Here is a 23,448-nt window from a genome sequence, read left to right on the forward strand (position 1 = left end):
TTAAATTCAAACGCAGAGCTCATTATGTTGATTTTTGAAGAGTTCCCTGGAATATCTTCCACATCTCATTTTTGAAGAGATCCCGCGAGATCGGGAACTATGTGGTTAAAACCAAAAATTTGCCGGAAGTCACTATTCCACGCGAACGAAGTCGCGGGCAAAAGCTAGTAACAAATACGCTTTAAATATTTCTATAATACCTATTGTACATTAGTGTATGTGTTGAGCAGCATTGACTTAGGGAAAAATCTTTAGCAGATCTTAGATTTTATTTACATAATAGGATAATTAAGTGGGTGGGAAACATAGTTTATCCGTTGCTTAATTGGTAAACTGCGTTTTAATATTTATATACGTAATTATAATTTAGTACCTGTAGACACCACAAGCAGTGTCTGATACACTGTGATTGTACGATTAAACATGGATACGATTACGTAATTCAGTTTCATTATTATGTCCTTGGTGGTTGTCATTTGGGAATTTGTTAGTTAATCATTAATCAGAGTAATGTGGTTAAATATTTATTTGTTTACGTCCAGAGAAAAGGTTTGATAGTGATGGCATGTAGGTACTACAACTAAATGCAAAAACCTTTTTTGCTACTCATATGGAGTGTAAATAACAACTGCTTAGTCAAAAAACAATATCAGGTGCTATCTTTTTCCAAGATTTCTCGAAGTCCAAACGAGTTTGAACTTAATAAAATAGAACCTACAATTGTCATTACAGATGATACTCCCACTGATTTGGTTGGCCGTCCTGGTCGGCGTGGTGGCGCTGTACCTGCGCCGGGCCTACTCCAGCTTCAGCCGACAAGGCATCAAGCACTTCAAGCCGGTCCCTGTGTTAGGCAATTTGACGAAGATGCTAATGCGCACAGAACATTTCTGTGACCATATTCTCAACCTCTACCGAAGCTTTCCTGAAGAACGGTAAGACAAAAACAACAACGTCACGCCTTTTATTCCCGGAAGGGTAGGCAGAGATGCACATTACGGCACGCAATGCCCCTGTACAATGTAGATCCACTTTTCACCGTTTGTGTCATAAGTCCCATGTAATAAGGATTGAGCCTATTGCCATATACTGGGCACAATTCCAGACTCCGTGCTACTACTGAGAAATTTTAGAAAAACCGAAAAAAACCCAGTAATATTTTGCCCGACCCGGGAATTGAACCCAAGACCGAAAAGACTATATATTATATAATTGATTAAATTATTAGAAAAACTATTTTTAACCTTAACATTATGTAATAATTCTGTTCATCAGGTTCGTTGGAAGATACGAGTTCGTGAAGGAGATCATATTCGTTCGTGACCTCGATCTGATCAAGAAGATGACAGTGAAAGACTTCGAGCACTTCCTCGACCATCAGTCCATATTGAGCACCAGCGACTCCTACTTCTCCAGGAACCTCTTCTCTTTGCAAGGTATTCAAGTATGCTATTTCTTAAATGAACTCGAATTGCATTCAGCTACATAGTAACAAAATCGTATCTTTGCCTAAAAGTATGATAATTTTACGACGCGTCGGTAGAATAGAATAAATATAAAAAATAAAAGTTTAGAATAAGACAATAATTAAACAATTTATTTTAACAGGTCAAGAATGGAAGGACATGCGCTCCACGCTGAGTCCAGCGTTCACAAGCTCCAAGATGCGTTTGATGTTGCCTTTCATGGTGGAAGTCGGAGACCAGATGATGCAGATGCTTCATCGAGAAATCAGAAAATCCAAAAGTGAGTTTATTGTATTTTTTGGAAATCGTTGATCATGTTGATTAATCAGGATCATTGGATATTAGACTACTTAACCTGGAATTGTTTACAGATGGCTCTGTAACAGTGGATTGTAAAGACCTGACTACCCGCTACGCTAACGATGTGATTGCGACCTGTGCCTTTGGTCTGAAGGTGGACTCCCAGACTGACAAGAACAACAGTTTCTACTTGCTAGGAAAGGAATCTTCTGACTTCGGTTTCCGCAAAATGATGACCTTCTTGATCGTTGCTAATGCACCAGTTTTAGCCAAGGTAAGTCAATTTTACAAAGTGGTGACTAAAATTAATGAAACGCAAATTAAATTAATTTACTTTTCTAAATTGAAGAATTTATAAATATATTGCTAAGCAAGTAGGAATTGATTGCAGGCATAAGTATGTAGACAAAAATAAAACTATTAATCATACCAAAATGATAGGAATTTACATATCAATAAGTTATTTAGGTGCAAAACGATAAGCAAACGTAAAGATAAAACAAATTTAAAATGATGACGGTGCCGCTCATACCTGATAATCTGTGTCTCGTGTAATATCTATATTTTTTTGTTTTATAGCATTCCTGATTACTTAGGTGGCCCGTCTATTTATTTGTTCCTTGTGATCTGGAATATGATATTTTTATACTTCATTATTTTATGAGACAAAAGTATTGCAATGACTATACACATTGTTTCTCTTTTTCATCAACCATTACTTCAATAGCATTTCCGTAAAAAGCAAACTAAACCAAAACAAGTACTACCTAGAACTACCATAGAATTTTCATGTCATATTAGACTCAAAGACTAATTAATGCTAATTTTACGAGCACCATGTAAACATTGAGTCATGTTGTTGTTTGTATTCAATATCAAAACTTGTAGTTCAAGGTCAGCGTCTGGCGCAGTTACCATACAGCGGATGTGTGCTCAGACACGATCACAATAAATGCCGATCAAATACATACCATTCTATAGTATAATAATTTGTCATAAGATAACAATTTTTTAGAGTTCTATGACATTCAACATATAACACTAGATGATGATAAAAGAAATGAAATTATGACACATGTAAATTCTGTAGGAGTTCTGTATGAATTTGTATAAATGTAATTTCTACCTTATGTTACAGCTGTTGAAGTTGGATTTCCTCTCGGAGTCATGCAAACAGGGATTCAAGAAAATTGTGCTGAATACGATGCAGACTCGAGAGATGAAGAATATAATCAGACCCGACATGATCCATTTGTTAATGGAAGCCAAGAAAGGTAGAGATAATAAAATTCACAAACAACTAATGGGCAATGAACGTAAGGGTAAAGTAAATATTAATAAGGAAATTATAATTTCAGGTAAACTGACCCACGACGATACTAAATCAAATGATGTTGCTGCTGGATTTGCTACTGTTGAAGAATCGGCTGTTGGGAAGAAAACAATTGATAGAGGTAAGCGTAATGGACAAGAAAAGGCAAGTGCCTACACTAGTCTCAAACTAACAGTTATTTAACATGTGTGGTCGTTACCTGAGATTACTATGCAAAAAGATCCGACCGTCGACAAGAACGTGAAATTGATTGACGGTCAAAATATTATTATGAACGTTATCAAATTCCAGCACGAATACAAAAACGTTTGATAAAAACATTGTACATTCATACCTGGTCCCGGATGTTCATTTTAGTAATATGATAACTGAAATTAATCGCATTATATACAAACAAAATCACTTAATCATAATACAACGTGTAACAAAATACCCATATACATCAAGAAGCGCTGATGAATACAGGTTGAATAGACTCTCTACACGAAGTTTCAGCTTAAAATACGTTTAAAAAAAATTTTGTACCAAATACTTGATATCGCATGGTTCTTGATTTTAAATCATAAAAACGTGTCACAACACTACAGGGATCACTCGCTAACATTATGAAACATTTCTTCTGTCAATCTGATCGCCTAGTACCTGTCTATCTAATTTTGAATCACGCGGCGGCGCGATTTGAAAAATTCATAACTTAGTACCATGAAAAAATTAGTTTAAAAAACCCTTCCCGTATCGTTTGTTATGTTATCTAGAAGCCGTGTACTTGATATGTATACCCCCTTTTTGTTACACGTTGTATAAGTCTCTAAAATAATTTATGTTTCCTTAATTGACCTTGGTCTTATTGGTTGTATTTGTTGAAGAACTTGATTTAAAGCAAAAAATTAGGTATTCAAAATTAAAGTCAAATCATTTATTTCAATAAAACCAAGACCAAGGGACTTTTTAAGGTCAATAAACAAATATTTAAAAATAAAGGTAAATCTGTTGCTCAAGTATCTAGTGGTAGTGGTAAAGTGGTACTTAAATATACAACTCTTTCAGTATGGACTGATGAAGATCTCGTCGCACAAGCAGTTCTGTTCTTCATTGCTGGATTTGAAACTGTTTCAACGGCAATGGTCTTCCTACTCTACGAGCTGGCTGTGAACCCTGATGTACAGGAACGTTTGGCGCAGGAGATCAAGGATGTTGACGCCAAGAACGGCGGCAAGTTCGACTTCAACTCCATACAGAACATGGTGTACATGGATATGGTGGTGTCCGGTGAGGCTGGAATACTTACGAATACTGAATGCCTAAATAGAATAGTAATTTACTAGACCATGAAATAAAACGATTGTAATGTATTTTGCAGAGGCTCTCCGTCTGTGGCCACCAGCAGTTACGCTAGACAGGATATGCACCAAGGACTACAACATGGGCAAACCTAACCCGAAGGCAGAGAAAGATTTTATTGTAAGTAAAATTTCATTATCATCATTATCAGCCAAGAGACGTCCACTGCTGAACAAAGGGCTCCCCCTTAGTCCTGCAAGTAAAATTTGCCTAAAAAATATTTTAATCTAACTGAGGAATTCAGCACAAGCTTATGGTATCTGATTAGCTGAAGGTATCTGATTCACCTTTTTACGAGTATAACAAGTCCTAGACCTACATATTTATTTGGTTACGTTACATTTACGTACCATCTACATATTATATTATTCTAAACATAGTTTCATCTTGCAGCTCCGCAAAGGCACTGGAGTCTGGATTCCCGCGTTCGCCTTCCACCGCGATCCTGAATACTTCCCCAACCCAGACAAGTTCGACCCGGAGCGCTTCTCAGAGGAAAATAAACACTCCATCAACCCGTTCGCGTACATGCCCTTCGGTGTTGGACCTAGGAACTGCATTGGTGAGTAATTTAGTCTTAATTTTAAGACCTCCAATAGGAACCTACAGTATTTTAATAAGCAAGGAATTATGTACCCTAATAAAACCTAACAGAAAACCGATTTTCCTATAACGTGGCTACAGAGTATCAGTAAATGGACAATATTTCAAACTAAATTCTTTTTTCTCAGGGTCAAGATTTGCGCTGTGTGAAATCAAAGTTATGGTATACCAGATACTTAAGGAGATGGTGCTCTCCCCGTCAGAGACGACCTGCATACCAGCCAAGTTATCCAAAGACACATTCAGCATGAGGCTGCAAGGAGGACACTGGCTGAAGTTCTCCCCAAGGAATTAGAAGAAACTTGTGTGACAAAACTATAACTATTATCAATAGGATTGATTTGTAACCAATGTTATTTTTATTGATACCAAAGCTAATTTAATGTATGCTTATGATCACGTTATGATTGTGACAATTTCAGGATTAATCTTAATTTAGATTTGTTTAACTGAAATCGACTAATACGGTTAATCGGCCAACCAGTGCTTGACCAATTTAGATATACTACGACATCTCATAAGGCGTGTCGCGACCCAAACAAACAGGGCAAGCTAAATAAAATTGTTTAGAAGAAGGGTGAAATACCCTAGTTACATGGGTTTATAATATTTTATATCATTCCAAAGTAATAATCAAATTGTTATCTTTTTACAAATCTAAGTTAAAATAAAAACTGATTAAGTATTATTAAGGTTTCAAAGGATAATAATTATTTTTATGAATAATATTGTTACGCTTAACATTAGGATATAGTTTTAAGTAAGTTTAAGACTGTTTTTTTAACAAATATAAATAAATATGTATAAATAATACTATTTACTAGTTTTTTTTCTAGCAACTACTTTTAAGTCTGCCTCAAAAATTCCCCTTTTTTAAGGTGGGAAAGTCATTCAATGACTTCCGGTTTGGGCGAGGCGAGAGGGAACGTCAGAATCTTTCTCTGAAATTGTCGACAGTTTTGTCAATCCTAATCCTACACCAATGACTTTTTTATTTATTTGGTCAATTGCACAGTTAAAATGCCATTGGTCAATAAGAATACGGTGTTTACTTTTCGAAAGATTACGTCTGGTTGTAACACCGACATAGTGACCGATGAGACTAATCAAAAGAAGGAGGATCACAATCCATACAAAATTACCCCACGTCCTATAACAAAGTGACATATACGTATAAAAAATCTGGCATACTTCCTAACTTCTTTTTTTATACATTTATATGAAAAAGCTGCTATGAAAATAGTTCAGGCGCTATTATGAATTAATTGTCATATTATGAGTATTTATGAACTGATATTAAAAAACCTTGTTTTGTTTAAAAGTACCTCCAAGGTAGTCTTTTAATTAGTTTCTTCTTAATTATCTTCCTTCAAATACGAGTAATAATGTTATTGGGCACGTTTTACAAAAAAAACATATTGTACATTTTCTGAACTTTAACTAATGCCAAAGATATTAGACAAACATTGGAACAAGGTAGTAAAATAATGAAGTTCAACTTACAAAGTTTACTTTTAATGAAACTCTACAACTTCTACTCGGTACTCGGTTATCAATTCCCTTAGAATGTTTAAATTAAAAATTTAGAGGGACGGACGGATTTAGATTAGATTAATTGTTTAAAAAGAACACCAGTCAAAGTGAAAGTCAAATCATTTATTAAAATTAATACATAAAAATACTTAGCTACTTTTGAAACGTCAAAAGAAATAAATAAATAATAGTCAGTCAGTCTGTCCGTTGGTGATGCTAGGTGCTCGTTCCAAAACGTAGCTTCGAATGGAGAAGAAACAGAAACTCCATTCGTTACTCTTTAAAAATAATGTTTACAATTTCTCTGTTTCATTTTTCCAATCAATTATTGTACACATAAGTAAGAACAATGCAGAGACATTGCAACGCGCAACAGAAATAGCAAATCGTTAATATAAAGAAAGAAAGAGAAAAGGACCCAATATAGAACCTTGAGGAACGCCCATTTTCATCTCAGAATCTTAAGTTAGTATAATTTTATTAAGAAATAAAAATAAAAAATGATGGTTTGCGTATCCTCCTTTTTGCAGTTGAGCAAAACAAAGAAGCATTTATATTTTAAGTATTCATCATGATTTGCAAATTCATTGATAATGATATCAAAATGACCTATTGTAAGTATCCATTTAGATAAGTATTCGTATTTATAGAATGTATTTGTAAAAACCAAAGGACACCTGCGAACTCAGGCACAGATACCAGTATCAGGGAACAGAACTGTAATATAACTTCAAAAATAAGGATGATATTTTGTTTATTTATCATCGTTTAATGCCTGCGTGGAAGTCGCTATAGCATCCTGAGTGCTGTAGCTGAAAATTTTACGAAAGTAAGTCAGTAAAGTTTCCTAAGAAAAAGAGGGTCCTCCGATCAGGCGTGGTGATTGTGCCTGGCGGAGGCACTAAAATGTAATTTTAAAGGATGATTTATAAACAAATCATCCTAATTTTGATGTTATATTTCATTTCTGTTCCCTGATAACAGTATCGGGGTCTGACTTCGCAGGTGTTCTTTGGTTTTACAAATAGATTCTATAGATATCTAAATAGATACTTACAATAAGTAATACTGATATCATTATCAATGAATTTGCAAATCATGATGAATACTTAAAATATACCACCGTCTTTGTTTCATTCAACGGAAAAAAGGAGGATACAAAAACTATATTCCTTTTTTTTATTTCTTGCATTTTTCATGCACTGTTACAATATCAAACTCAATAATAAATTAAAAAGCTACAGACTAGGTGCATAGTTGAAACAGCGACGGTTCAATATTCGGCCGCACTGGTCGGCTGCTGCATGAGCAGTGATCAACACGCCCGCCCAGCTGATGAATCCTTGACTTCGTCGAGTGCCAAGTTTACGAATTGTACCCTCGATTGCGACATTATTATATAAAAATGAATAGTCATTATGACACTTGTAATTTGTAATCTGGTCCATAATTTTGATGAGTCATCGCTAAAGATAAAACAAATGTTGTTCTTTTATAGAACGGGAGGCACCGTGATTTTTTTCAGGATGTTTGTTATGTATGAATTATATTTGCAGTTTTTTTTTGTAGATATTTGAAGGGTCGACATTTAACCACCATCTCGTCTGGTGGTAAGCGATGATGCAGCCTGCGATGGAGCACGTCTGCCCATAAGCAAACTATTCACTCGGGCCTCAAAGAGACCCAGGTTACCTTCAGGAAACATAAGCTCTGGCAAAGAAAATTCTACTCCTTAGCAGTTCGGACATGGAAGCTTCAAGCGCTTCATGCGAGTCGGTGGGATATCTAATATGATGCTTCGATGATTATCTTGTGGTACGATGATGGACTAGGGAGAATCAAGTTGTACTATACCCCCGCACACTCCCGAAATGTATCGGGTACAACCAAAAGTACTGCAATTTTGTGCCTGTGTTTGATTGTGGTATTTAGCCAATCCATCCCAAAGATGAGAACAGTACTCCATACATCTATACGCTATCTATCTTCATATATACATCATATACAAGGGACACAAAGTAACTGACTATTTTTTTTTAGTTAAAATCATCTATAATGAATTTAATTAGTGACAAAATTACAAAATGTTATTTTACTATTGGCGGCTTTCACGTGCTGTAAATCCTGATTGAAACGGACTAACGCTTACTGCTCATAACTATCACCTATAAAAAAAACTGTTGCTTATAAATGACTTTTCAAAAGTAGCGTCTGCTCCCATAGTATAATCTTCAACAAAAAGTGGTTCACGGTCAACAAATAAATACTCACAGACATAGCGCCGTGCAATCAGTGTGATGTCAACTGTACTTCCAGTTACGTGTTTACGAATATAAACAGTTCGTGTGTGTATAATTAAAGTTGTTTAATATAATATTTTACTATTTTGAAAAAAAAATATGTCATTAATTTAGTCTTTAACTGTATTTTGTGCTCAGGTTCAAGAAATAGAGTTTCTTGCTTCTAATTAGGACAAAGAACTAGTAAGAAGAATCAGATCACGATGCTCGTCTTGGTCTGGTTGGCGATCCTGGTCGCAGTGACCACATTATACTTCCGCAAGCTGTACTCCTCCTTCAGTCGCCATGGCATCAAGTACATAAAGCCAGTCCCTATCTTCGGTAACATGGGCAGTGCCATTTTACGCAGAGAACATGTAAATGATCAGATTATAAAACTCTACAACAAATACCCCGAGGAAAGGTGAGATGTTTAACACTATAATATCCATTGAGCAAAATTATGAAGTGTTAACATTCGTCATACATACGTGATATGGAAATAATTAATTAATATTAGTTTTTTTATTTTATTCATTAGGTTCGTTGGAAGATATGATTTCATGCAGGAAACAATTGTAATACGCGACATTGAGCTGATCAAGAAGATAACTGTGAAAGACTTCGAGCATTTCATCGACCACCGCTTGGAGTTTGGCAACCCTGACTCCTATATTTCCAGGAACATTGTTTCTTTAAAAGGTATTTAAAAACATAGTCCGTCTCAGATTCCTGACCAAAGCCAGATGGTACTGTTCTAAACCCTGACTCCACCAGCCTAGTCGCCCTTTCTTTATCCCCATGTTTGGCGACTATGGGATGAGCGAGCCCAAATGTTTTAGTGTCATTCTTGACCCATCTTACTTACGCTAGCCCGGTCTTTGCACAAGCCCCCGACAGTGCGATCTATAGGGTGCAGATTGTCTAACTATACTCGTACATATAGGTATACTAATATTATAGGTCAGGAATGGAAGGACATGCGCTCCTCGTTGAGTCCAGCGTTCACAAGCTCCAAGATGCGTTTGATGGTGCCTTTCATGGTAGAAGTCGGAGAACAGATGATGCAGTCACTTCATAGATATATAAAAGAATCTAAGAGTAAGTTTCAGATTTTTTCTAGATCAGTTAACATGATGTCATAATTACATGCTGTATCCAGGATCATAGTATCCTATTGAACCCATTTTAGAATTCATTGAAACACGAAAGACTAAGAAAATTCCACTGTCTGATACTGATATTATAATATATCAAATTAATATTTACAGTGACATTCTAAATTTGTTTTATAGATGGATCCGTAGAATTGGATTGCAAAGACCTGACTTCACGCTACACTAACGATGTGATTGCCTCCTGTGCCTTTGGTCTGAAGGTGGACTCCCACAATGACAAAAACAACAGCTTCTATAAACTGGGAAAGGAGACCTCCACATTCAATTTCCGTCAGACAATCTCCATTTTCTTGCTTAGTAGCGCACCAATCTTAGGAAAGGTATAAAATATAATTTATAAGGTATAAAATATAATTTATTTTTGTATCCACTTTCTTTAATTCTTGGATCAGATTTCGGCCATGATCGTCCCACTGCAGGGCAAATCCTTCTACTCCTCTCTGTATAAAGCTTTAATTCTTGAGCCATGTTAATCATTGTTGTATGTTATAGATCTTCAAGCTGGATGTCATTTCGGACTCGTCAAAGAACGCATTCAGATCTTTGGTCTTAGATACAATGCGAAACCGAGAGTTGAAGAATATTATCAGACCCGACATGATACACTTGTTAATGGAAGCCAAGAAAGGCAAACTAACGCATGACGATATTAAATGCAATGATGTGGCTACTGGATTTGCTACTGTAACGGAATCGGCTGTTGGCAAGAAATCAGTCAAAAGAGGTATTGTGTGTTAATTCGGTTTAAGATGATTAATATTACTACTTACTAAAATTACACGTTTTTAAATAACTTTAATTTTCAGACTGGAGTGACAGCGATCTCATTGCTCAAGCAGTGGTATTCTTCGTTGCTGGATTTGACACTGTCTCAACAGCAATGTCGTTCCTCCTCTACGAGCTTGCTTTGAATCCTGATATACAGGAGCGGCTGGCGCAGGAGATCAAGGAAAACGACGCCAAGAACGGCGGCAAGTTCGACTTCAACTCCATACAGAACATGGTCTACATGGATATGGTGGTGTCAGGTGAGGTTGATGGAGTAAAAGAATGCAATTCTTCAATTATTGAAACCGAGATTAAAATTGTTGCATGTAAAATCATTACAATAATATAACTTTGATTGCATCAAAGCCGAAATTGTCGTTACATGTAATCACCTCTTTTTTTTAGTCAGAAAGAGTTTGTCGCTCCTTCTCGATCATCTAAGGTTGGAAAAGAGATCTGGCAAGACAAATATTGTATAGCAAAGTGACTACTATTAATTCTATTAAAGACAGCGCTACACTCATTTACATTTTCCATCCCTACAACTAATGTATGTATTACCTTTTGTAGAAATCCTTCGACTTTGGCCACCTGGATTCGTTCTCGACAGAATTTGCCACAAAGATTACAACTTGGGTAAACCGAACCCTAAAGCGGAGAAAGATTATACCGTAAGTGAAGTTCTACACATACAGCCAATTTCATACCGCTATTATTATCAAGAAAAATAATGTAAGGAATACTTTTATTGTCCAGGTCCGGAAAGGTACTGGGGTCTGGATACCAGTCTATTGCATCCACCGTGACCCAAAGTACTTCCCCAATCCAGAGAAGTTCGACCCTGAGCGTTTCTCTGAAGCAAACAGGCACACCATCGATCCAATGACGTATATGCCCTTCGGTATTGGTCCAAGGAATTGCATTGGTGAGTGTTGGTAGGCATTCATAGATATTAGCTTCAGTTATAGCTGGTTGGTACGAAGTAGTAAAAATATGAAAAATGTGACGAGCATGAATAATATAAGGTACAAGTACCGGTGCGGTTGTGACGTGCGGATTCAGATTTTGACATAGAGGACTCTCTGTTGATTACAGATAGTTTTTTAACAATATGAATTCTAAAATATCGATCGAAATGGAAGATAGCAAAATTTCAACCTTTTTCTTCTTCTTCAGGATCAAGATTTGCGCTCTGTGAAATTAAGGTTATAGCATACCAGATCCTCCGAGAAATGGAAGTGTCCCCTTGTGAGAAGACCTGCATACCAGCGAAGTTGTCCAATGAAACTTTCTCGTTGACTATGCGAGGAGAACAGTGGCTCACGTTCACGCCGAGGAATTAGACGAAGAAAATATTAAATGATTATGTCAAAATTTATTGTGTTTATTATTTTCTATTAAATTGTAGTTTGGCAATACGTTTGCTCCGTTTTATTATTTCAAATTTATTGGGTTATTTGTTGATTCCACAGCTATTGGTTGTGATTATACCAGGTAGGCGTAGCATCTGTCATCTATACATATAATAAACTGTAGAAGTGTTAAATCTGTATTTTAAAGTGTAAAAAAAGTAGTGTAATGGGGGTGTTACTATGTATGTTAATAGACAAAACTCTACTAGTCTAGTTTCGAGTCACAGAGGGAACCTTAATCATGAGCAGCGTTGCCTACCAACCGGAAGTCGTTGCATTGTTGATGGCCGACAAAAAACCGACTTAAACCAACGCTTGCGTTGTGTTTTCTTGAATGAGTGAGATTAACCGGAAGCCCAATAACACCCCCTCCTTTCCAATCCCCGATTCCCAACAACCTTTAAATTAATCCATATCCCCTAAGAGCCGGCAACGCACTTGTCGCCTCTGGTGTTTCGGATGTCCATGGACGGCGGCGACTGCTAACCATCAAGTGATCCGACTGCTCGTTTACCAGCTTATACCGTAAAAAAATAAGTGAAAAAAAAAACTCAATCAAAATAAACAACACTGCTATTAATCCAACAGATATGCAGTGCATATTTATAAAGTTTAGGATTTATTGCTACAGAGATACGAGTAATTTTAGTAAAAACATAATTTCGTTTTTATATCATTATCAACGAAAATTACAATTCATGACGACTGGCAATATTGCCCGTCGTCATGAACATTGTTTTGCAATGTTATCACAATTTTTTATTTTATTTACCACTATTATATCAATGCATAGTAACTGAAAAATTTTGCAGGAAAATATAAACCTAATTAATAGGCAATGATGTGTATAAAGTGTAGGTACAGCTAATATTCAGACTACGATTGACAATTTCAAATACATCATTGTCTTCATTTTATCAGTCGATACAGGTGGCGTGTTGTGATCTTTCTTCTATTAACATATACATATCAAATAAGTTTTTAAGATTATTTCTTAAAAATCGTATCTGTCCAAGAGTGCGACATTCTTAACTCCTATTATATTGCCATTTAAAACAAAGGGTAACTAACGATTTTGATAGACTTCACACACGAGCACACCCACGGGCTTTCGTAGTACAAGCCGATATGATCAACATACTATTATTAAGCTTTATATCTAGACTTAAGATATTATTATGTACACATGTAGATAATAAGACTGTCTGATTACATAAACAAACAAAATAATTTTATTAGGTTGGCGATAAATCGGGTTTTTATAAGCTCATATTTACACAAATTCATTTTTGATTACACAATACATAGCCTTAAGGCTCCGGAGCTGCGGACTGCCTAGCGGGTTGCCAGGGCTCCGGCTCGTAAAACAGGAGTAGGAACGGAATGGTTCTTAGTCAGTAAGAGTCTGACACTCCCTCTATACATTTTAATATTTTAGCGATCCTAAACAAGTAATAAATCATGAATCTAATTCATACTACTTATCGTTTGTAATCCAGCTTTTGTTTATGATAACGTGTCATCGCCAAAGATAAAAGCATGTAGTGTTATTATTTTAATCATCAGCAACAAACCGCTCAAGGTCAGCCAATAGATACACACAGACATGAGCGCCGCACACTCAGTAAGTCAGTAATGATCCATTCGCCATTCTCATCACATGTGCGAGGACGAGAATAGTTCGCGCGTATATAGACAAACTGTAGTCTAATACACACTAGTGTTTTGATAAATTACAGTAAGTAAAAAATCGTATAAGTGCGTCGATATCTAGCGAGATGTTGCTCGCTTTACATCAATTACTTTAATAGTCTTAGTTATATTGACTGGGTCCTGTTGTTCCTTTTATACATCCCCGGTAGTATTTCCATCAGTTTTCTCTCTATAGTATTTGTATCACTTAAAGTTTGTGCGTTTGGGCGTGGTTTTTTTTAAAGTACATGTTTTTGTGAAGAAGATGGAGCATAGTGCTATAGTATGGCCACTCTTTCATAAATCGTTTTATACAAAGCCGGTGTTTTGAGCATCACGTGAGAACTAGAGTAGGGTGTGACGAGACGTTTTATAGAAGAAGCAATTGTTGTTACAGATCATGATAATCCTATTAGTCTGGTTGGTGGTCCTGGTTGCTGTGGTATTGCTGTACTTTCGCAAACTGTACTCCACCTTTAGTCGCCATGGCGTCAAGCACATAGAGCCAGTACCGATCTTCGGCAATATGCACACGATCATTTTTCGCACGGAACATATAAATGACGTTTTTACAAGTCTCTACGATAAATTTCCTGAGGAAAGGTGAGATACTTAAACCCTATAAATACTAGCTTATGTCCCCAGCTTCGCCCGCGTTCCCGTGGGATATAAAGGAGCCAATGTGCTATTCAAGACTATAACCAACCCCGTTCCAAATTTCATCTAATGAGTTCTGACGTAATTAAGTAACAAGACTGATCTATGTTATGGGAAAATTATTGATTCATGTCATTTCATTCATCAGGTTCGTTGGCAGATATGAATTCAATAAGGAGGTGATATTTGTACGTGACCTGGAGCTGATAAAGAAGATAGCTGTGAAAGATTTCGAGCACTTCATTGACCACCGCTTCATTTTAGGCAACAGCGAGTCCTACTTCTCCAGGAATTTGTTATCTTTAAAAGGTAACAAGATAAAACAAATATTCCTCAGATCGAGCTCAAGTTTTAAATTGTATGGTATTAATCTATATTCTATACTTGATTTTGCCAACGGCTTCAGCTGTGCTTTGTGATGAGATAAAAAGTGGCTAAAATGTACATGATGCCGGCGATCGTGTGTAGGCGCGCTTTGTTATTCTAAATCCGTGTTCAACGTCCATTATAGAAAAAGTTTTGTGCGTCCTAACATATAAAGATATAAATAAATAATAGAAACATTTTGTTATACAGGTCAGGAATGGAAGGACATGCGCTCCACGCTGAGTCCAGCGTTCACAAGCTCCAAGATACGACTGATGATACCTTTCATGGTGGAAGTCGGGGACCAGATGATGCGATCGCTTCATAAAGCTATAAAGGAATTTAAGAGTAAGTTCGTGTTTAGGAATCTTAAAGTAATGGTTTAATTTCATTATAAGTTCATGTTCAATCCATATGAATATTTGTATACCCGGCAATGGACACAGGTCGATATTAAGGCATATTAAATATTAATATTTGCTCTGGATCGCGTTCTCATATTTCTACCATATTTCTAGCAATTTATCTAATAAATCTTTACAGCTGGTTCCATAGACTTGGATTGTAAAGACTTGACAACCCGCTACGCCAATGATGTGATCGCCTCTTGTGCCTTTGGTCTGAAGGTGGACTCCCACAATGATAAGAATAACAGTTTCTACGCACTGGGGAAAGATACCTCTGTATTGAATTTCCGGAAGGTGCTCAATTCTTTCATACTTTCTGCACTACCAGCTGTTGGTGAGGTAAATATCAATATTACTATTACTATAGAAAGAAATATTCGCAAAACCAGTTTTAAGACGTGAGACTGTCTCGAATATTTTTTTTATTTTGTAATATATTTATTTTAATTTTCATTATTTAATACCTTTTTTAATTGTAGTCATAATTACTATACTTTTCGTTCAAAAAATGATAGAACTTCTTCTATAATTTTGCCGGACTGTATACTGTAATGTAATCGTAATGGCATTATCAGGCATGTTAAGTATTTATAAATATTTTTTTCTTCTTTACATTACAGTTCTTTAAGTTGGACATCATCTCGGAGTCATCAAAGAACGCATTCAAGAGTCTGGTACTAGAAACGATGGAAAACCGGGAGTTGAAGAATATTATCAGACCCGACATGATACACTTGTTAATGGAAGCCAAGAAAGGTACAAACATGAAAATATCAAATACCAAGGAAATTAAAACGATTGATAATATGAAATATAATAAATGTTTAACTAATTTTGATCTTAGGTAGGCTGACGCATGAAGACATTAAATCTAATGATGAGGCTGCTGGATTTGCTACTGTTACTGAATCAGCTGTAGGCAAGAAAACAGTTAACAGAGGTGAGTAATATTTATGTATGTCTATTTAGCATGAAAAATCGATATTGACTATTCAAATTATAAATGACACATTTTTTCGTAACATTTCAGAATGGACTGATGAGGACCTCGTGGCTCAAGCAGTGCTCTTCTTCATTGCTGGATTTGAAACTGTCTCATCAGGAATGTCTTTTCTTCTCCACGAGCTTGCCATGAACCCTGATGTTCAGGAGCGGCTGGCGCAGGAGATCAAGGAAAACGACGCCAAGAACGGCGGCAAGTTCGACTTCAACTCCATACAGAACATGGTCTACATGGATATGGTGGTGTCAGGTGAGATATATTTAGGATTGAATTATTTGTATCACTGGCAACTTGCGTTGTAGAATGTGATATTATTATAGTGATATTTTTTACAATTACAAATAGTATTACGTCTTTACATTTTGTGATAATTTGAATTTTCTTTTGTAGAACTCCTTCGATTTTGGCCACCTTCACTTGCACTTGACAGAATTTGCACAAAAGACTACAATTTGGGTAAACCGAATGCGAAGGCCGACAACGATTATATTGTGAGTAAAGTTCTATGCATAACATCTAAAATCAATTTAAAACCCTCATCTCAAACTACCTTTGTTATACAGGTCCGCAAAGGCACTGGACTCTGGATACCAGTTTACGCTATCCACCGTGATCCTAATTACTACCCCAATCCTAACAAGTTCGACCCTGAGCGGTTCTCAGAAGAAAACAGACACACCATCAATCCGCTCGCGTACATGCCCTTCGGTGTTGGACCTCGGAATTGCATTGGTGAGTGCATGGAATATTGTGTGTGAACCAGAATTTCGCAAACAAAAACCTAGGGAGTGTCTAAGTCAGACGACTGTTTATGATTACTGATGCTACCACTTCATTTTGAACGTACAATAAGCAATTAATATACTAATATTCACCAAAACTTCCCAAATGAAATTGTACCTTATTTCTTCTTCCTCAGGGTCAAGATTTGCACTTTGTGAGATAAAGGTAATGACATATCAGATTCTCCGAGAATTGGAAATCTCTCCTTGCGAGAAGACCTGTATTCCATCGAGGTTTTGCAAAAAGAGTTTCCAACCACGGCTGCATGGAGGACACTGGCTGAGGTTCAGAGCGAGGACTTAGGAGAGGAGAATGATGACCATGACAAAACTGTGGAAATTGCTATTACACTTAGGATTAGTTGGTGTTACTTTACATATAAGTGACATGTAATACTCGTACCAAATAGTTTATGTTATAAAATTATATATTATAATGTTGATTTTGTACTGAAGTGTGCTGATATTATTGTATTGATACCAAAGCTAAATAAATGTAGACCTTATAAGTGATTAATAGAAGTTTTATTAAAAGTTAATGTTAATTTTTCATACTAGCTTTTAGATTGAGTTTTGTAATAAAGTAAAATAAAGGAATACATTTTTAAATACTATGTTTTTTTAAGCGTTGCCCTAGTCTGGGATCTTTTTGTGAGATGAATATCGTAGACCAATTGACATTATTAAAAAAATACAAACAATACTTATTCAAATAAAAATACTTATAAATTGGCATTACATTTTTTCTTCGTATCATTATTTAAGATAAAACTCATGTTATATTTTAACCCGTGATATCGCAGAACTATGCGAGACACAATGTATTATATCTATTGTATCTCATATACCGGCAGACCAGAGGTTATTCTTTAAAATCCCTCCTCCCACTCTCAGACGTAGTTTCGTGGTCTTACAAGCAACACGTTTGTTATTAACTCGGTTCCAACAGAATTTTGACGATAGAGTAAGTTACATCACTCAACTTATTTTTAGGCATTATTCAAAACAAACTGAATTATTATCTTAATTAACATGGGTGGGTATACATTGTGTCAATTAGATAGGACTTTTGCATGTATTTTTTTTTGTTATGTTGACAAAATAACCGTTAGCATTTTGTTTTGCTACGAAGATGTAACATTACCGTTTCCAGTGATACTAAGCTATGCACACCTTGAGTATGCAATGTATCTATAGTAGGGAAACCATCCATAGCAAACATCCATAGCACGCAACCATAGCACGCGTCTTTCCATATAAAAAACATAGCTAAGTCCGTTTCTACCAGTGCTAAGCTATGTATACCAATGAATATGATCGGTGGAAGCCAAACGTATCAACAGCAACGTAGCATAACACATATTTAGTGGAAAGGCACCCTAAAAGAAGTGTAACTAAAGTGTTGCACTAGGAGTCGTAGAAGTTCCATATATTTATATTATATTTAGTGGTACTAAATAAAATAAAAAACTTATTCATATGTGTAGTACGTTTTTGTCAACAACCGGTTTATTTAAGTAGCTAAGTAGCTTTACTGGTGTATGACCAATAACTGATTTGATATATTACTTTAAAATTTTCAAGGCTCATCATATTCATAAATGTCATTGTAATAAATTGTCAATTTATGTTTTATGTCATTGTAATAAATTGTCAATTTATTTTTTACTAGCTTCCGCCCGCGACTCCGTCCGCGCGGATGTCGGTCTTCGCGTGGAAGTTTTATTTCTCCATTTTGTGTAACTCTGACAATGACATCTTATAAATATCTATGGGACCTAAATACGGCGATGCCCATAATAATTAAGGAGATCCCTCTATTGAGTTACTGCTATTGAGCTTGCGTTCTGTGGAATAAAACTGAAAAATAAAGATTTTTTCTACGTATTTTTTCAGGATAAAAAGTGTCCTATTTTATGCCCAGGATAATAAGGTATAAATTATACCAAGTTTCATCGAAATCGAACCGTTAGTTTTCACGTGAGGCCTGAACATATAGACAGACAGACGGACAAAAAAAAATTAATCACATATTTGGGTTTGGTATCGATCCAGTAACACCCCCTGCTATTTATTCTTAATTCTTATTGTAAGTCAACCATAAAAGATAGACATTTGCTGTCGTGGAATATTTTTTAAACAATTTTAAGGAGAACATTTCCGTCATACATGATTTCTGTGTAGCTTTAACCATTAAGGCTGCACACGCGACGTAAGCTTAAACATATAAACATATAACCTGCCCAGGAGTATGAAGAACAATTGTACCAATTTTCGTTGAAATCTGTCGAGTGGTTTTTGTTTCTATAAAGAACATACAGACAGACAGACAGACAGACAAAAAAATTTCTGATTGCATTTTTGGCGTCAGTATCGATCACCAATCACCCGCTGATAGTTATTTTGGAAATATATTTCATGTACAGAATTGACCTCTCTACAGATTTATTATAAGTATAGAAGATTTTGAGTATAGATTTAAATATTTACTCAGATCATGATCATCCTCCTAATTTGGCTGGGGGTCCTCGTCGCCGTGATAACGCTGTACTTCCGAAGACTGTACTCCTCGTTCAGCCGCCATGGCGTCAAGCACATCAGACCAGTTCCGCTCCTCGGCAACATGGCCAAGGTCGTTTTACGTGCAGAACACACTAGCGACGAACTCACAAAGGTCTACAACGAGTTCCCTGAAGAAAGGTGAGATATATACTCCTTTATATCCTATTATTTTTGTTATAATTTCTTTGATGAGACAGTAAAAATCACGGTTTACTGACATACATTGATTGAGAAAAGCTCTACCAGTTTCGAGTCACAGCGGGACCTCTCATCATGAGCAGCGTGCGAGAACGCGGCGACATCGTGTAGACAGTAATTTTGTATTAAATTATTTTGTTGTGCGATTTACTGACGTACTGTTTGGTAAAGTAAACCAATTAGTTTCAAGCCATGCTAGGGGTTCGCTTAGTAAAGCCGTGAAAAGTAATGTTAATGTTACATGCATTAAATCTATAACATGCTTCGTGACAAATATAGGTACTGCTCAATACATATAAAAATATATTTTCCATCAGGTTCGTCGGAAGATATGAATTCACCAAGGAACTAATAGTAGTCCGTGACCTTGAACTGGTGAAGAAGATAACTGTGAAAGACTTCGAGCACTTCCTCGACCACCGCCCGTTGTTAGGCAACGGCAATTCGTACTTCTCCAGGAATCTATTTTCTTTAACAGGTAAGTCTGTAAGAGAGAAATCCTTCTCGAAGAACAGACATTTTTAATTCCTCCTTAACGCATACGTTTCATTTCCAAATACCTTAGTGTACTTAAGGCTTGGTAAGAAGGAAACTATCGATTGTTGAAAAATATCAAACAATTACAGGTCAGGAATGGAAGGACATGCGCTCCACACTGAGTCCAGCGTTCACAAGCTCCAAGATGCGGCTGATGGTGCCTTTCATGGTAGAGGTCGGAGACCAGATGATGCGGTCGCTTCATAGAATTATAAAGGAATCTAAAAGTAAGTCAGATTTGCATATAGTTAATAATAGAACATTTAATAAGATATGAGCATGTGACTTTTGAGTTGTAATCTAACTTGAATTATTATTTGCCTTAGCATTAGTTAGAATGTAACAGAGTAATTTATTTGAAACGTAACGTAAAAAAATGTTCTGAAAAGAAGTATCAACTGTATGAATGAGTGTGTAAAAATCTTTTGTGATCATAATAAAAATCTTTACAGATGGCTCCGTGGATTTGGATTGCAAAGACCTGACTGCTCGCTACGCCAACGATGTGATTGCCTCCTGTGCCTTTGGTCTGAAGGTGGACTCCCACAATGACAAAAACAACAGTTTCTACGCTCTGGGGAAGGAGACTTCTACATTAAACTTTGCTAAGATAATAAAGTCTTTCCTCTTCGCTAACTTGCCAGAAGTAGCTAAGGTACACGTTCGTTTGAAATCATTAATCACAGTTTTTTATTCTCAAACCGTTGTCTGTAGTTTGTGAGGAATGTTTATTGTTGGGTTAGTTTGAGTTTAGTTTGAGACAGAAACTATGGAACGCCAGTGCCACGAATCTTACATACCTTTTTCGCTTTATCAATTTTCATTAGTCTTTTCATGCATGCTCGTACACCCTCTACTGACAATCCCATTTTTAGCCATATTTTATTTTTGGTTTTTGTCACAGATATTAAAATTGGATTTTCTTACGGAGTCATCAAAGAACGCATTCAAGAGTCTGGTACTAGAAACAATGGAAAACCGAGAGTTGAAGAATATTATTAGACACGACATGATACACTTATTAATAGAAGCCAAGAAAGGTAAGCCATTAAAATAGTTGAATAAATAATTTAAACATATCTCTGTTAAGTCACTTAATCAGCTTGTGGCGCAACGCTGCCAGTTTTGTGAGTAAGCCATAAACAATTACTCAATTAATATGGCTTACAAGAGTTATAATATAAACAAGATGAATGATCAATTCTTGGTTTCAGGCAAATTGACGCATGAAGATATCAAACCCAACGATCGAGCTGTTGGTTTTGCTACTGTTAGCGAATCAGCTGTGGGGACGAAAAAAGTTAATAGAGGTGTGTATGGAATTAAAACAATAGGTTAAATTATTGAAACAAAAATGAATATTTGATGCTCTCAATTCTATAAATCTACAAGGTTTACAAGATGGCTTATAATGTTGCATTTTTAGTGTGGACTGATGAGGATCTCGTGGCTCAAGCAGTGGTGTTCTTCATTGCCGGATTCGAGGCTGTATCATCAGGCATGTCGTTCCTACTTCACGAGCTTGCTATGAACCCTGATGTTCAGGAGCGGTTGGCGCAGGAGATCAAGGAAAATGACGCCAAGAACGGCGGCAAGTTCGATTTCAACTCCATACAGAACATGGTCTACATGGACATGGTGGTGTCAGGTGAGACTTGATAAAGCGTGAAAAGAGAATATTTTTTCTTATACTCAGTTATCTCGCATTATATCAAAGAGCATTCCGTCAAAATAGCATTTACATTCTGTTACACTAAAAAGTTTTTTTTATTTTTCAGAGGTCCTCCGACTTTGGCCAACAGCTGGAGCTCTAGACAGAATTTGCACTAAAGACTATAATATGGGCAAACCGAACCCAAAAGCGGAGAAAGATTACATTGTAAGTAAAGTTAATGTCCTTATACAATAATGTATTGATTGTAAGTAGGCTTTGGCCTGGTTAGGTTTATACTTAGGCTTCCAGTCCTAAACTTTATTTCATTTGATTATTCAAGTATTGTTTTATTATGTCACTACAGATCCGCAAAGGAACTGGAGTCTGGATACCAGTATTCACCATTCACCGCGATCCTCAGTACTACCCCAATCCTAACAAGTTCGACCCTGAGCGGTTCTCAGAAGAAAACAGACACACCATCAATCCGCTCGCGTACATGCCCTTCGGTGCTGGACCTAGAAATTGCATTGGTGAGTGTTAATAAGCTATTATCATGGGCGGCGCTGATGGCTTACCATCAGGTGACTCGTATGTTCGTTTGCCACCTCTTCCATAAAAAAAATAAATAATTTAGTTCAAAAAATTTGCCGTTGGTAAAGCAGAAAGATGTTGCTTTATGAAAAAGTATAATGTTTCTAAAACCTAGATGACATGTTTGGTTGTTAAGAAAAATAAAATCTAAAGCACGAAAAAATTTTTCCTCAGGATCAAGATTTGCACTCTGTGAGATTAAAGTGATAACATACCAGATCCTCCGAGAAATGGAAGTATCCCCTTGTGAGAAGACCTGCATACCAGCGAAGTTGTCAAGTGAAACGTTTAACTTAAGCCTGCGCGGAGGACACTGGCTCAAGTTCAGAGCGAGGACTTAGAAGACCATGACAGAACTGTGAAATGTGTGACTTATTGTTTTATACTGTAAATACCATTACCGAAGCTGTAAATAAAACATAGTTACATACTACTGTTTCCTTACAAACGTGGTTTGAGAGAGGCTAAGGGCCATAGCCTCTACATATCATAGACCCCCATGGGAAACAAGCGTGAGGTTATGTATGTATATGTATAATAAGATTAAAAACAGTTTCAATATTAACATATTTTTACCAGTTTGTTGAGGTTGAGTGGTAAGATACTTGGTCTACAAAAAAATATTATCATTTGTCTACAAAAAAACATAAAGGTAAACAAATTATAGCCAAATAACAATACCAATACTCATTTATATCGTATCACTACCGAAGATAAAACTGGTGTTAAGGTTTAATTTACAAAAAAAAAAAACAAACGGCACGTGGTCTGTTGATAAATAGT

At 36.2% G+C, this 23,448-nt stretch overlaps 2 protein-coding genes across 2 annotated transcripts; both read left to right on the plus strand.

The window, feature by feature from the left end:
- The first annotated feature begins 717 nt into the window (after window positions 1-717).
- LOC118264848 (uncharacterized) lies at window positions 718-23,095 on the plus strand. The gene is made up of 40 exons (XM_050704789.1): window positions 718-935; window positions 1,276-1,436; window positions 1,609-1,746; window positions 1,838-2,040; window positions 2,905-3,040; window positions 3,125-3,220; window positions 4,147-4,368; window positions 4,460-4,560; window positions 4,834-5,002; window positions 5,172-5,332; window positions 9,044-9,279; window positions 9,397-9,557; window positions 9,819-9,956; window positions 10,151-10,353; window positions 10,526-10,757; window positions 10,840-11,061; window positions 11,372-11,472; window positions 11,558-11,726; window positions 11,978-12,143; window positions 14,386-14,508; window positions 14,711-14,871; window positions 15,139-15,276; window positions 15,472-15,674; window positions 15,956-16,091; window positions 16,180-16,275; window positions 16,366-16,587; window positions 16,729-16,829; window positions 16,902-17,070; window positions 17,302-17,481; window positions 17,894-18,084; window positions 19,615-19,820; window positions 20,198-20,358; window positions 20,507-20,644; window positions 20,870-21,072; window positions 21,322-21,457; window positions 21,632-21,727; window positions 21,844-22,065; window positions 22,196-22,296; window positions 22,436-22,604; window positions 22,840-23,095. Exons 1-40 carry the CDS (start codon window positions 733-735, stop codon window positions 23,004-23,006), a joined length of 6,537 nt encoding a protein of 2,178 aa, XP_050560746.1. The 5' UTR covers window positions 718-732; the 3' UTR covers window positions 23,007-23,095.
- Window positions 13,801-17,729, plus strand: LOC126912504 (cytochrome P450 9e2-like). The gene is made up of 11 exons (XM_050704940.1): window positions 13,801-13,951; window positions 14,303-14,508; window positions 14,711-14,871; window positions 15,139-15,276; window positions 15,472-15,674; window positions 15,956-16,091; window positions 16,180-16,275; window positions 16,366-16,587; window positions 16,729-16,829; window positions 16,902-17,070; window positions 17,258-17,729. Exons 2-11 carry the CDS (start codon window positions 14,306-14,308, stop codon window positions 17,422-17,424), a joined length of 1,596 nt encoding a protein of 531 aa, XP_050560897.1. The 5' UTR covers window positions 13,801-13,951; window positions 14,303-14,305; the 3' UTR covers window positions 17,425-17,729.
- Window positions 23,096-23,448: the final 353 nt, after the last annotated feature.

The sequence above is a fragment of the Spodoptera frugiperda genome, chromosome 26, assembly GCF_023101765.2.
Source record: "Spodoptera frugiperda isolate SF20-4 chromosome 26, AGI-APGP_CSIRO_Sfru_2.0, whole genome shotgun sequence".
In the NCBI taxonomy this organism is placed as follows: domain Eukaryota; kingdom Metazoa; phylum Arthropoda; class Insecta; order Lepidoptera; family Noctuidae; genus Spodoptera; species Spodoptera frugiperda.

Bases quoted from the DNA above. Each gene is read 5' to 3' on its own strand.
- LOC118264848 (XM_050704789.1), top strand. From the start codon at position 733: ATGATACTCCCACTGATTTGGTTGGCCGTCCTGGTCGGCGTGGTGGCG. The intron at 9,280-9,396 runs GTGAGATGTTTA...TTTATTCATTAG, and splicing joins AACAAATACCCCGAGGAAAG to GTTCGTTGGAAGATATGATT. The intron at 15,675-15,955 runs GTAAATATCAAT...TTTACATTACAG, and splicing joins CACTACCAGCTGTTGGTGAG to TTCTTTAAGTTGGACATCAT.
- LOC126912504 (XM_050704940.1), top strand. From the start codon at position 14,306: ATGATAATCCTATTAGTCTGGTTGGTGGTCCTGGTTGCTGTGGTATTG. The intron at 16,276-16,365 runs GTGAGTAATATT...GTAACATTTCAG, and splicing joins CAAGAAAACAGTTAACAGAG to AATGGACTGATGAGGACCTC. The intron at 16,830-16,901 runs GTGAGTAAAGTT...TTTGTTATACAG, and splicing joins AGGCCGACAACGATTATATT to GTCCGCAAAGGCACTGGACT.